At 37.7% G+C, this 14822-nt stretch overlaps 1 protein-coding gene and 1 long non-coding RNA gene across 7 annotated transcripts in view; one reads left to right on the forward strand and one right to left on the reverse strand.

Moving 5' to 3' along the window:
• Nucleotides 1–14822, forward strand: part of LOC105474645 (regulator of G protein signaling 7) — a 569035-nt gene that overhangs the window by 410723 nt on the left and 143490 nt on the right. For 5 of the 6 annotated variants that reach the window (XM_011729459.3, XM_011729461.3, XM_071073718.1 and 2 more), the window contains 2 exons: nt 6615–6721; nt 11877–11928. In XM_011729459.3, the coding sequence (XP_011727761.1) occupies nt 6615–6721; nt 11877–11928 (159 nt within the window). Of the gene's footprint in view, nt 1–6614; nt 6722–11876; nt 11929–14822 lie in introns of those variants that run through there. The other variant, XM_071073722.1, reaches the window with a different exon arrangement.
• Nucleotides 822–14789, reverse strand: LOC139357272 (uncharacterized). The gene is made up of 3 exons (XR_011610213.1): nt 14709–14789; nt 14229–14334; nt 822–2007 (listed from the first exon to the last, which is right to left on the reverse strand). It is a non-coding gene; the product is annotated as an uncharacterized lncRNA (long non-coding RNA).

Consider the following 14822-nt stretch of genomic DNA (forward strand, 5'->3'; position numbering starts at 1 on the left):
AACTTCTTACGGATGAGGACACCAAGGCCCAGAGAATCCAAGTCTCTTGCTCAAGTCACACAGTCAGCAAATGAGGGACCCAGGATGTGAACCTAGGCAGGGGGCTGGCATAACCTTTGTACTCTGCTCCTTTTTTGGAAATAGAATTTACTTATATTAATTTCCTATTGCATTCCTCAATGTTGATATAAATTATGATTCTGTTTTTCTTTCTCCTAAGGAGAATCTATTTTAGCTTATCTATTCTATGTCACCTTATTATTCACTTCTATATCCCAAATTATGGTTGCTGTTGAGAAAGTGACACTTGATTTTTTTTTACATGCAAATGATGTTTTTTTAAAAAGATGAAAGCCCAGATACTTCTTTCACTGACTCCTACTATTGAGAAAATAAACTTAACTTCAGAAATTTCTAAATATGGTAATAGTCCATTTTTATTTGGTTTTGCTGGAGAATAAAATGTTCTGCATATGAGATTCTTCTACATGACTAACCTTACCTTTCCAAATGCCAGTTCTAAAAAATAAAGCATAATATATTGAAGGATTTCTAGAATGACCACGTCCATGTCTTCTTAAACAGAAAATGACAATTCTAACATATCTTCTTTTTATGGCTCAGAATTGTCCTGATGAATGCCTGTTATTTTATCATTAAGTAACTTACCTTTGTCTTCATTTTAGCATCTCTATTTCCTTAATAGAATCAGTTGCCATGTTTTTTCTCTTTAGATTTTCTTTTAAAATATTTCTCGCCACACACTAATCATACTTATACTGTGTTGGAAATGAAAAAAATTTTAATACATGCACATAAATACAAGTAAATAACATGATAGTGAGAAAATATAGGATTCAATGAAGTTTTTAAATTATCATTTTCTTGACTCAGAGGCATTTTATTAATCATTTCAAAATTATGAGCTGTATTTAGAAGAAGAGGAGGCTGCAAGAAGTTGACCTCTGGGTAAGGAAAACATTAATGAGTTTTAAAATTACATTGTAAACTTAGAGTACTTTACACTCAAGTACTCAAGCCTCTTTTATAAGTACTGTGCGCTAACCGATTGCACCACTGGAGTTCCCCAAGCCTCTTTTATACTATGGTTTTCATCCTGTTAACTTTTTGAAGTCGTTGTGGTCAAAAGCAAATTATGCTGTGGAGAATTCTCTTTGCTCTCAGAGGATGTTGATAATACCATTCCTTTAGAGTTTGGGGTGAAATCATCCTATGGTGGCATCAGGCTTAACACAGCTATTCTAGGCTGTTCACCTAATCAGAGGTGTTTGGAGACTGATTTTTGTTTCTCAGTTTGCTCATGGCTTGAATATCCAAACAGAAAAACAAACTGGAATTTTTCAGTAGGTTTATCGCTGAACTTTAGCTGTGTGGGTGAAGAGAATAACACATGTACGAGAAGATTAATTAGCGATTATTTTGCCGTGAAGCGTGATGCTGCTGAGCCATCTGGTGTGCCGTTACTGGGAGAGTGATCTTGATAGATTACTCATGAAACTCTTTCAACACTTTGTTCCAAGATTGTTATGGATTCTCATTCGATTAAGATGGTGCTAAGATTTAGGAGCAGTGGGACCACAGGGAAGTGTGGCGCCATGTTTGTCTGTGACAATAAACAAGTCTCTCTTGAGAATACTGCCCCAAGTCCACTCTGAGACCTCTTACTGGCATTTATCATGTTAATATCACTATTATCTTTTCTCACAACAAAATAGCTACAGTAGCCCCACCTCAACAGCTTATCAGACACAATAATTAGTCTGGTGTTTTTCTGTGCATGTTAGGATTTTAATATTCTTGGTGTGTCATTTACTCATAAATGTCCTTGTTCGTTGATTCAGCAAACATTGATTCACTTGCTACTTTTGCCATGGATATGCTGAGTGCTAAACTTGTCATCCTAAATGAAGCAAAAAAATTCACCCCAACTTTCTGGTTTTTCATCTAGGCATTTATCCTGCTCTGGAGCTATATTTTCTGGAGATCCTGTAACGAACACAAAATATCTATTATTATTTCAGTACCTCTAGATGATTATTTGACCAAAAACCTTAGAACCATTTGTAAGCATTGTTAGAAGGTCAGTCCTCTTAACCATTAAGTCAGAAGGTTTGATTTCACTTTGACATATGAAATATGTGTGACTCATATAGAAATTACCACCAGTATATTTCTACTAAATTCATGACATAATGCAAAAGTATCAAAACAAATTTTCCTTAATCATAAAGTTATAGAACATTAAGTATCACTCGGAAGAGGCATAAAATGAGAATGCATATCATCAAATCAAACCAAAATACTGTACCTCAAAAAAGGAAGAGGAATTTTACTAATTCACTCATTCTCATTTGCAAGCATTTCTTAATGCCTGATTATGGTAGTATCACAGGAAGAAGAACCTGCCAACATACACGTCACACTCTAGAAGTATATAACTTGTAAATTAGTAGTTAACGAGATGCAGGAGCCAAGAATAGTCTTATGATCATTCACTTCTGTTTTTCTTTTTCGTAGCATCCCTATATTTACTTTCACTCTATTTTTCTAATCCTCATCAACACTTTAACACCCAACTGCTTTTTGTTGTTTCTTGGCTTGGTTTTAGTCATACTCTTTCCTGTGCTTAGAACTCAGAAGCTCCTCTTACTGTCTATCTTCCTGGGCATCTCCGTTTTCCCTTCTTGTATCTATACTCTGCAGATTTCCTTATGCGCCATAACTTAATTTCTCTTCCGGGAAAGTGTGCTAACACTATCTTCCCAGATCACAGACTGCTGGGACTAAAATAATAAAGATGGCTATACGAAGACAGATGGGCCACCTGACTTTGAAGACCTGCAAAGGATGTTACATGTTGCTTCACCCCATATTACCTGACAGGTGTAAGGAAGTCAGAGATCACCTGCAACTGCCCTAAGCTCTTCTGTGGATCTGGAGACCAAATGGACACCAAGAGGATTAATAGAGAAAAGCATACACATTTTATTAGTTTTACACGCACATGGGGATCTTCATAAGAGAGTGAAGTCTGAAGAAATGGCCAAAGCAAGACACTTCTATACTTTTTAAACAAAGTATAATAAATTTAAGAAAAAAAATGACAGAACAAACAAAATCTGGCTGAAGGCAGTAAATTTTCTAGCAGAATCACTAGGGGATTTATGGGGGGTATAAAACTAATGGAAAGTAAGGGTTACTTGATTAAGTTTCTTAATTTTAATTTTTTTTAATTTAATTTTATTTTATTTTTTGAGACAGTGTTGCTCTGTTGCCCAGACTGGAGTGCAGTGGTATGATCTCCACTAATTACAACCTCTGCCTCCCACATTCAAGTGATTCTCATGCCTCAGTCTCCCAAGTAGCTGGGACTACAGACGTCTGCCACCATGCCCAGCTAATTTTTTTATTTTTTATTTTTTTTTAGTAGAGACAGGGTTCACCAGGTTGGCCAGGGTGGTCTTGAACTCCTGGCCTCAAGTGATCCATCCACCTTGGCCTCCCAAAGTGCTAGGATTACAGGCATGAGCCATCGCACCCAGCCCTTTATTCAGGTTCATCGCAGCCCCCAACTCCCAGTGTCTGGTGATAAGAGCTATTTTCTTGCCCTGGCAAAGGGAAGATACTCCTCCCAGAGGAATCTTTATGGCTTGCTGCATATAGGAAGGGATAGGCCAGCTAGCCGCTTCTGAAACTACAATTTCTCCAGTGTTTTCAACTTGAAACAATCTGGGGTATTTTGGGATGGCATGTTCTTCATTCATCCACAGGGGTACTTAGGAACTCAGAATTTAACCAGAACTATAAGCACCTGCTCATTTGTTATGGGCCCACTATCCTTATAGATCCTCTTATCATTTTAATTTTACAGACAGTCAAAAAAAAAAAAAAAGAATAAGATGATGTTGATGAACATGGCTGTTTAGGACTGTCAGGTTCCCTCACTCAGCCTAGCTGTTTAAAACTTTTGTTACATATTTATAAGGGTACAGAGTAATATTTCAGTACATGAAATGTGCAATGATCAAATCAGAATAATTAACATATCTATCACTTCAAACATTTATTTTTCTGTGTGTTGGAAATATTCACTCAACCTAGTGGAGGGCAAATGTATGGAAGTAGATTCTCTGAAAGTGGTTTCTAGAAAAATAAAAATTATTTTGTGTAAATAATGAAGCACAGTAGCTACCATATACAGAGTATCTACTAGGCTGGAAGCACGATTCCAATTTCATTATGAGTGGGCTTATGTCATTCTCACATCAATCCTGCCAGTTGGGTTTATGACCTTTATTAATAGATGGGGGAGGCACAGAGAATGAAAGTAACAGAAGACAGTGGGTGTCTCCAAAGTTCTTGTTCTTTCCACAATGACACCCTGGCACCAAAGTTTTAACAAGGATAGGTAGGCATGTTGCTATGAGCAATGCATGCTTTGAGAAGGCCTTGACTTTGAACTGAAAGGATGTGGAAATGATGAAAATACACACACACACACACACACAATTGATGAAAAAATGCTCCTCTGTAGAAAAACAACATTCTATACAGAGAGACTTGATTGGGAGTTTGGAGGTGATGGCTGGATCACTTAGTAACAGTCTTCCAAAGCCAGGGCAAAGAATGAAGAATAATTGGCAGTTGTTCTTTATTATCAGCAAGAACAATGCAGGGAGAGATCAGAGGTAGAAGTTATCAATTGAAATGTTTGCAAAATGCTAGATAACAATTTCAAGGGGCATCATAGTACCCCACAATAGATAAAAATTTAACAACAAGTTGTTTATTTATGTAGGTGTGAGGGGTAGAAGGATGGGATTCTTATGCTTTGCTGTACCATAGCTAGCTGCTTAGTTACTCAGTTCTTACTGAGGTGTAAAAGCTCCCCATGGTTGATGACTGGAGATATAGATAGATCCATGTCATCCTGGAACTGCTGTAAGAATCCTACCTTCTTGACTAAGAAACAGAAGTAAATTTATAAATGAATTGTACGTAAAGATACATAAACAGATAAATAAATCTAACTTTTTTGATATTTTCTAAATATAGTAGACCCTCTCTTTTATGACTTCCACATCTGTGGATTCAACCACCCATGATCAAAAATCCACAGATGTGGGAGGGCAAACTGGAGAACTTGAGCATCCCTGATGTTTGGTATCTGTGAAGGTCCTCAAACCAATCCCCTGAGGATACCAAGGGACAACTGTACATATATTTTTATGTTGGGGTAGAAAACTATTTTGCATAGTTTCATATTTTCTAGCCTTTAAGTTAGAAAACTTTATGTCATCTCTGCACCAATGCAGTAGTAAATATTGACCAAATTTTATTAACCCTTTTGTTGGAAGAAATTGTTGGCGGCTATAGACAGTATGAGTATTACAGCCTTACTTTCAGACTATATGTTTCCATTGTCCGATAAATCTCTTCCCACTCTATCCCACTCCATATTTAGAATACTATATAGAGTAGTAAAAGCTAGAACAATCTTTACAACCACCAGTCTGTAGATTCAATAGTGCAGTAGAGGTGGTCCTTGATGCCTTAATATTCCCTGTTAGCATCACAAAATAATGGTCCGTATCATTAGAAACATTACTGATGGTACTAGATATCTATGATATGGAGAATGAGGTGATGCAATTGAAAACTTTTAAAAGTTTAAAGTGATATATAAGTGCCAAAATGCAACTGCCTGTGAGAGAACATTAACACAGGGCCAACACATGTCTATAAAATCAGGGAGACAGATTCTACAGATTCAGAAGAGCCTCCCCATTTTAACATCTCTTAACTTTATCTTCTTATGGGCTGGTTGTCATGGGATGAGGTTGGTTATGGCACTTGCTACCAGGAACTAGAACCATGTTAGTATCTTGCATGAAAGAGCTGAAAAAAGAAGTAAAAGCACCAAGTCAGGTTTTCAGAATGCCAAGAATGTGCTCTAAAGTGTTAGAAACAAGAGCTCAGAGTCACAAGGAAAACAAGCACTCAAACAAAGGATTTCTCAGCAAGGCAAATTTACTTCTGCAGAAGGGTGCTGCTTGCACTTCTGGCCACTGTGAGAGCACACCGAACAAAGGAGGGAAGGGGTTTTTATCCCTAATACTGTTAGTCCCTGCTCCTGTGTCCTGTCCCCATTGGCTGGAGTTGTACCGCACAATCTAAACTAACCCAATTGGCTACTGTTTAAAACTGAATATGGCTAATTAGGTGGGAAGGGAGAGGCTGTCCGTTATGGTACAAGGCATGTTTGAGCATAGTTTCAGGGGGAAGAGCTGTTTCAGTGGGAGGGGCAGTTTACAGAATGGGTAGCCAGGAGTAAAAGAGGGCTCTTTCCAAATAAGGAAGAGATGTGAGTTACAGACTGGGACTGGTAGGAGAAGTTGTTTACAGAGTAGATAGCTCAGGAGAAGGGACAAGGAAGTTGATCTCGAGAACAAAGAACAAGGAAGTCAGAAATTAAATCTTTGAAGAGGAACTTACTGTATCTGACAAAAGGAACCACACAAAAACGTTACATTCCTATAAATGAATACATTTAAAAGGATTTTTTATGTTCTTTGTTTGTTTTCATAAAACAGTGGAGGCGCTCCATTTGGGAACATTAATGGCTGCCCATGGCTACTTCTTTCCAATCTCAGATCATGTCCTCACACTCAAGGATGATGGCACCTTTTACCGGTTTCAAGTAAGTTTAATAGAAACGTTCTTTAACAGTAAACTAGAAGCCTGCATTTCACTTGTTCATTAGGTTTCTTTTGAACAGAACTTTTAAAAACTATGACTTATTTTACTTTGACTTAGGCTAGTTAGAAACTGATTAACGTTAAAGACATGAAAAGCAATAAACACAGAGAAAGATAAAGTATGCTTAGTCAAGGTGATGTGTGAAAGCTAAATGGTGTGATGATTGAAGTTCTATTTTATATGAAAAGCTTAAGGGAAATTCAGAAAGTGACTTAATGGCATTTGGGAAGACCAGAGAGTCTTCCTGTGTCTGACCCTTGCCTGTGATCCAGACCATCTTCAGCCCAAGTAAATGTTAATGGGACTGCTTGAAGCTCCAGATAGGATTCAGCTAATTATATAAACTCTTGGCATCCAGGCTCTTCTACAAGTCTGTGAAGACTGACATGATGATATATTGTGTGTGTGCACTCAACTGCAACAGGACACCTCAGATAACTTGCAAACTGATAAGAGTCATTCTAGGTCATTTGCAAATGACACAGATGCAATTATTCTTTCAGGCAATAACTGTGGACTCTAATTTCAGTCATCGTAAGTATATTTGACACTTGAGTTCACGTTGATTTACCTAAAGTGTATCTACATTTCAGTAGACATTATGGCTCATTAATAACTGACTAGCAGATTCTAGACTGTAAAATTTAGGCACATAAAATGCCAGATGTCAAACTCTAACCCATTTCCAACAGGTATTTGCTGGAGGGTTCTCCCCATGGTCCAACTTTCAGACTTTAGAGCCTTCTTCTCACTTGTTCTAAATATTATTGAATGCTCTATGTCTACATAAATGACTGAATAGTAATCGGAGTGCCTAAAATTTGTTTGGGAAAACCGAGAACAAAGAGGAAATATGCTTTAAAAATCACTTTAATCATTTGCTTTAAAAAATCATTTTAAAGATTATTGTCCTCATAGAACAGTCTCACTGCTCCTTCCTTAAGACTCAGTTCTCCCAAGGCAAATAATCGTAGGACAGTTTTGCACTTAAGAGCTAGAAGGAAATATAACCATCTCCTGAAACTGTGATACTGACCTAAGTTATCAAGCGCTTAGTTAAATTACTTAACTTGCAAAAGCTTTACATTAATGGAGCTTTATGCTTTATACAGCTAAACTTACACTAATGATAGCTTAAAATAGCGTATTATTAAAGTAACTTGTGGTCCCAAAGTTAAATTTTTAACAACTAGGAATTATTGGTGATCGGCAAATAAATTGTTTATATGTGATTAATGCTTCCTGATTTTTAAAGAAATCTCTATTCCCAGAAAAAAGGTAGTAGGCAGACGAGGTTTACGTGTCTTAGTCATGCTCATGGGTCTAAAATCTCACATGAGGCCGGGCACAGTGGCTCATACCTGTAATCCCAGCACTTTGGGAAGCCAAGGCAGACTCATCACTTGAGGTTAGGAGCTCGAGACCAGCCTGGCCAACATGGTGAAACCCCATCTCTACTGAAAAAAAAAAAATCAGCTGGATTAGCTGGGTGTGGTGGCATATACCTGTGCCTGTAATCCCAGCTACTTGGGAGGCTGAGGCAGGAGAATAGCTTGAACCTGGGAGGCAGAGGTTGCAGTGAGCTGAGATTGTGCCACCACACTCCAGCCTGGGTGACAGAGTGGGACTCTATAAAAAAAAAAAAAAAAAAAAACCCCATGTAAAAGAAGGGATCACCATACACACAGGAGAAAAGGAGGGAATTTTTAAAGGGGCTTTAGAACAAAGCAAGGGAATGGGTACAAATGACATATGAATTACATAACTGCTAGGGATAGACAGAGTTGTCAAGTTCAGTGTACTCAGATAGATAGATAGATATAAAATAAACATTATCCATACATATACACATTAAAATGACATTAGCGCTAAATATTAGATGTTACTTATTTTAATGATGCATCCATATTTGAAATAGTGTCTAAATACAACACATTTGTAAATCTAATAATATTAGAATTCTAAAACCAAGGTTTTAAAAAACACCAGGAAAGTCAGAGGTAACTGGATTTCTACTATAATGTCTACCAAGTCATTAATCAGTCTGTACTGGGAGAGCTCTAATGATGGAACACATATTATTATTCAAGGTGTTCACTTCTACTTTTATGTTGGTTCCAAACAGTGAAAGTTCTTTATTATACTGAAGTGAAATTCAACTCCTTAGAAGGATATTTTAAAATCACAAATTCAAATAGAAAACTTGGGATACCGTGTTTACAAATTCTCTAGTGAATGACTGAGAGTCTAACCATCATTAAGAATCTAGGCCAGGCACAGTGACTCACACCTGTGATCCCAGCACTTTGGGAGGCCGAGGCAGGTGGATCGTGAGGTCAAGAGATGGACACCATCCTGGCCAACATGGTGAAACCCCGTCTCTACTAAAAATACAAAAATTAGCTGGGCGTGGTGGTGCATGCTTGTAATCCCAGCTACTTGGGAGGCTGAGGCGGGAGAATCACTTGAACCCGGGAGGCAGAGGTTGCAATAAGCCGAGATCACACCACTGCACTTGCAGCCTTGCAACAGAATAAGAGACTCTGCCTCAAAATTTAAAAAAACAAACAAACAAAAAAAAATTGAGTCTTCAAAGCATTAGTTTGAGACAAACAGAAATATTGACTTCACTGGCATGACAATTTGTATATTTGTCTCAAATTTGTAGTACATGTCTTCATCATGTAATTTTTAAAATTTACTGTAAAATCACAATTGTCTAATATCCTCTCTTAGCTAATTGAAATTGAGATCTGCTGTGATTCTTTAGCTCTCTTTTGTGACTTTCAATATATTAGTATATGCTCCAACAGTTACTGAACAACAGTTGAACAGTTTTGGATGAGTTTCATCCTAGCTAAGGAAGCCAATATTGAAAAATCAAGAAACTCATGCATTAAATTGTCCTAATGTATGGTAGAACTATAAAAGTATGTATTTAAATTCCAAAAAACTATGAGTTTGTTGTTCTCTTACATTTTACTACAAATCAAAGCATTACTTCTTAGAAAAAATCTTCCAATATTAGTGAAGAACATTGGTTTAGTGGCATTTCCACATAATATCACAAGAAAAAATTGCTTTATGCTTTAATTTTACTGTCATTAAATTCTCATGAAAATAAATGTTGAAGAATGAAGAAAAGTATAAGAATGCAGTTGAGAATATTTTTTGTGCTTTTGTGGAAAAGGTATATGTCTGACTGGTCTGACTAGAATAGGTATTTTAAGTTTAGAGAAATAGATACACCTGCACACACACCGACACATACACATACATACTCCCAAAATATAGAAACGACCCGGGGAACTGCGCATTCCATAAGAAGCATCTCAAAAAGTAACACCCTACATGAAAGCAAAGTTTTAACTACTTTGACCCCTATGGCTCCCCTAGAATCCTGATTCAATTTTATTTTTAAGAAATCAAATTCTCGAAGCTTCATCTCCCATGGAGTGAAGTAAGATTGGGGTGCTGAGGGTGACCCGTATAAAGTCTTATTATCCTCTTTTGTCTAGCGGTTCAATCTTTTCTTCTTTCTTCAAAATTCCTACGATGATTTTGTTCTCATGTTCACAAAACTACTATTAGTAGCTTTCTTTATTTTACTACTATAATTTCCAAGAAAGAACAGAGGGTAAGTCAAAATCCCTGGGTGATGGTGGTCGGGGGGCCTCTGAGCCAGTTTGGAAAGGCTTTTCTGTAGAGATTCAAACAGTTCTTCCTATCTACCCATTTTCCCTCCTTAGAGTCTCTCTTCTAGAGGGGAAAATGATCAGATAATCAGAGATGACTCCAAATATTCTCATTGCACATGGCCAGTTAGTATAGTTAGCTAACAGATAGAATTAAGCCCACAGTTCTGATATTTGCCATCACTGTTACAGTGAGTCCTACAGGCCTCATCATTCCAGGGACTGGAGGTTGATAAGGAGACAGGTGATCCTCAAGTTTCCTTGTGGTCAGGAGCCAGGAATGTTCAACTAGCAGGGCTAGGAACGTCCTTTTAGAAAATATAAATGTTAATGATAATAATAAAGTTTTTCTTAGTCAGACATTTTCTTTGTAGTTTAGTCAGTTTCTAGAATTCTACAGAATCCAGATTCTGTCTATTATAGATTATATCACTCAATTAAGACACTATTCCTTTAAAAAAAGATCTCTGATTTGTGTAGTTTAAAACTTTAGAGCAATAGGTGTCTTTGTAAGGAAATGTTTTTATTTTTATTTCTTTTTTGTGGGTTGTTTAATTTAAATTTTTTAATTTTAATTTTTATGGGTACATAATAGGCGTATATATTTATGAAACACAGGAGGTGTTTTAATACAAGGATGCAACGTGAAGTCATCACATCATGGAGAATGGGATCTCCGTTTCCTCAAGCATTTATTGTTTGTGCTACAAACAATCCAGTTACACTCTTAGTTATTTTCAAATGTATAATGAAAATGTATAATTTCAAATGTATAATGTACTGTTGACCGGAGTCACCCTGTTGCACTACTAAATGGTAGCAATTAGTTACAAGAGGAATTTAGGAAATGTCTTTAAAAGTGAGAGTAAAAAGTTGCTTTAATCTCATTGGACAATGCTGAGAACCGCATTATATGACTAATGGAGCCAGGCAAATCATTGTCAGATCTCAGAGAAAGAGTCTATCGGTTGGTTGAACTTTTTTGAGCTACCAAAAGCAGTGTTGAGATACATGATTCACAGAAAAGAATGTTATATTTAAATGTATTTCATCCTGAGTCTTGCTGAACATAATACTCTTTCAGTCCTCTCTGTGGATGAATACTTTTTGTTTGAATGATACAATCAGACCTTTTTGCCTTTATGTCAGTTGGTGCAAAATTACAGCAAAGGGATGACGTGTTAAATACCTGCTTGCTACCCATATTTAGAAGCTGAGCAATTGGTCAGCAAAGTAAATGTAGACAAAGAGTTTACAATGTCTCTCTTGGAACATGTTCTGTATTATAAAACATATAGCAAACAAATAGAGAATTGTGGAAGATAAATGCAGTTCACCAGCCAGAAACTCCACTAATTTTTTATTTGTCTAACCTGGGTTCCACTTCTTTTCATTCCACAGACGCCCTATTTTTGGCCATCAAATTGTTGGGAGCCGGAAAACACAGATTATGGTCAGTGCCATCTCTCATTATTTTATTATTGACAGCCTGTATGTCCAGATGGATGTGTACTTGCATTTTATTGCTTTTTTCATTAAGAAAAGGAAACCACAATTCTCAGGATGGGGCCAATATTTTTAACGTTTAATTTATAAGCGACTTTGTTTGGAAAGTTACCAAACCTCGTGACAACTTTTTCTGTGGTGTGGTGCCCTCTGCAACTATTAAAGAAAGCCTTCTGATTAAGTCAAAGAGCTATAAAGAAGATTAAAGGGGTTATTGTTTTGTCAGAGCAACCTGACCTACTAGAAAGAATAAAAAAGAGGCGCATAGAACCAAAGTTCTAGTTCAACTCTCCCACTTAGCTGTGTGATTTTTGGTAAGTCCCTTGACTTCCCGAGGGTCCACTTTTCTCACTGTTCTATGAAGCATCCTATGATTTTTATAAGTGGAGGATTGTGTTAAACATGGAGAGGCCAATTACAAGCAAAAAAAAAAAAAAAGGCTAAAAAAGGAAATTCAATGCTAATAAATCAAGTTCAGTGAACTTAGAACAAACTTGGCTCAACAACCATTATTTCAGTCAAGCTTCAAGGAGAAAAAGAGCCCCTAGTAAGTATTCATCTTCTTAGATCTTCCTGAACAGTACAGTTTTCAAAGACAAGATTGCATGGTTTTTAGATGTCATTTCTGCAAGTATTTATTGAGTATTTTTCTTCCTGTGCCAGGTGCAGTAGAAGATGCTAGGTTCGCAAAGGTGACCGAGTTCTTTGACACCATTGGGTAGCTCATAGGCTAGATGGGAAAGTAGAATTATACAGGAGTTACTGTAGAGTGTCAAGTGACTAGGAGAGTGGTATATGCAAAATTATACAAATGTTTAAAAGAATGAGAAATTGACTTTCCCTAGGGTCTTCCAGAATGATTTCATAAAAGAACTGGTAGCATTTGAGCTGGATTTTAAGAAGAATGATTTTTCAGATGAGAAGGCAGGGCAAGTGTTTGAGGCAGAGGAGCTAGCATAATATACAAAGGCAGTGAGAAGCTTCGCGGCAGCTTGTCTTTCTTTGGTATTCCTCCTGGAGACACATTTTTGTAAGAAGAAAAAATACAGGAAAATTCGTAGAAAATCAATAAAGCTATCTCTCATGTGTGTCGTTTCAGAAACTTGAATTTAGTAGATCATCCAAGAATGGTCAGGCTCTAGTCAAAAGAGTCAAAACTAACATAACTCATGAAAAAAAAAGTCTAAAAACCAGAATACCGAAAAATTAATATGGAGACAAAATTATTTCTTTCCAGTAGCGAGAATGCCAGTTTCTTCGTCCAGGGCACACATTCCTCAAAACTGAGGTCCTTGGAGAAAGAAGTTATTTTACAAAACAACTACTGATTTGTAGATCTGAGCTGGAGAACTTTATGGAGCATTTTATTCAACCTAGGATAATGCCTGGAGATTGTCTCACTAAAGAATATAAAATTCTAGAGGAGGAACACTGGAACAGCTAAGAGGGAGCTCATAGAGGAAAACCCCAGGCATTGGAGGCAGACAGACCTGACCATAAATGCTGTCATAACCACATACCAACTGTGTGACTTTAGGCAAGGCATGCAACACCTCTGAGCCTCAGTTTGCTCACTTTTCAAACAGAAATCATAATATTGACTTTCTAAAGTTGTTAAAATAATTCAAATTAATACACCTAAGGAAACTAGTATTGGTCCTCTCACATACTCAGTACCTTGAAATCAGTGTTTTGTGCTTGTCATCATTATTACCTGGCAGATACATTGCCTCTTTTCCCTGTTGAAAAGCAAATTCCCAGCCGGGCACAGTGGTTCACGCCTATAATCCCAGCACTTTGGGAGGCTGAGGCGGGTGGATCACCTGAGGTCAAGAGTTCGAGACTAGCCTGGCCAACATGACAAAACCCCATCTCTATTAAAAATACAAAAATTGGCCGGGCGCGGTGGCTCAAGCCTGTAATCCCAGCACTTTGGGAGGCCGAGGCGGGCGGATCACAACGTCAGGAGATCGAGACCACAGTGAAACCCCGTCTCTACTAAAAATACAAAAAAAAAAAAAAAAAAAAAAAATTAGCCGGGCGCGGTGGCGGGCGCCTGTAGTCCCAGCTACTCAGGAGGCTGAGGCAGGAGAATGGCGGGAACCCGGGAGGCGGAGCTTGCAGTGAGCCGAGATCGCGCCACTGCACTCCAGCCTGGGCAACAGCGTGAGACTCCGTCTCAAAAAAAAAAAAAAAATACAAAAATTAGCCAGGGTGTGGTAGGGCGCACCCGTAATCCCAGCTTACCTGGGGGGCTGAGACAGGAGAATCACTTGAACCTGGGAAATGGAGGTTGCAGTCAACTGAGATCGTGCCACTGCACTCTAGCCTGGGTGACAGAGTGAGACTCCATCTGAAAAAAAAAAAAAAAAGAATTTAAAAAGAAAAAAAATTCCCATTCTCAGTGTTTCTTTCTGCCCATCTGTTGTGTCTTTCATATAAATATGTTAGAGTGCTCACATTTAAAGCTCATGTTTTATCATTTTATAGTAGGTTGATGTTTCAGTGGTGAGCCTGAGGAAATGTCATGGCCTACACAGCAAATCATTTACAGAATATCTCTTAAAGTAGATCGTCCCAAAATACTGAATGTTATAAGTTTCGCATTGTTCCATGAAAGGGCCATACATGCAAAGTGTCCATCAAATGCAGAAGGAGCCGAGAAACCAAAGAACAGAGCAGAAAAATCCAGTTTGTTGGCAAAGGGTGCTTTACTGGGGAACTTACAGACAGACGCATGGTCTTGAGTGGCCACAAGAGAAGTAGGCCTTCACACTACAGCCTTCCAGATCCAGGGTTGCTATATCCTGGGGGCAAAGTGTATTTGCTCTGGAAGGAATG

Source organism: Macaca nemestrina, chromosome 1, assembly GCF_043159975.1.
Source record: "Macaca nemestrina isolate mMacNem1 chromosome 1, mMacNem.hap1, whole genome shotgun sequence".
Lineage (NCBI taxonomy): Eukaryota > Metazoa > Chordata > Mammalia > Primates > Cercopithecidae > Macaca > Macaca nemestrina.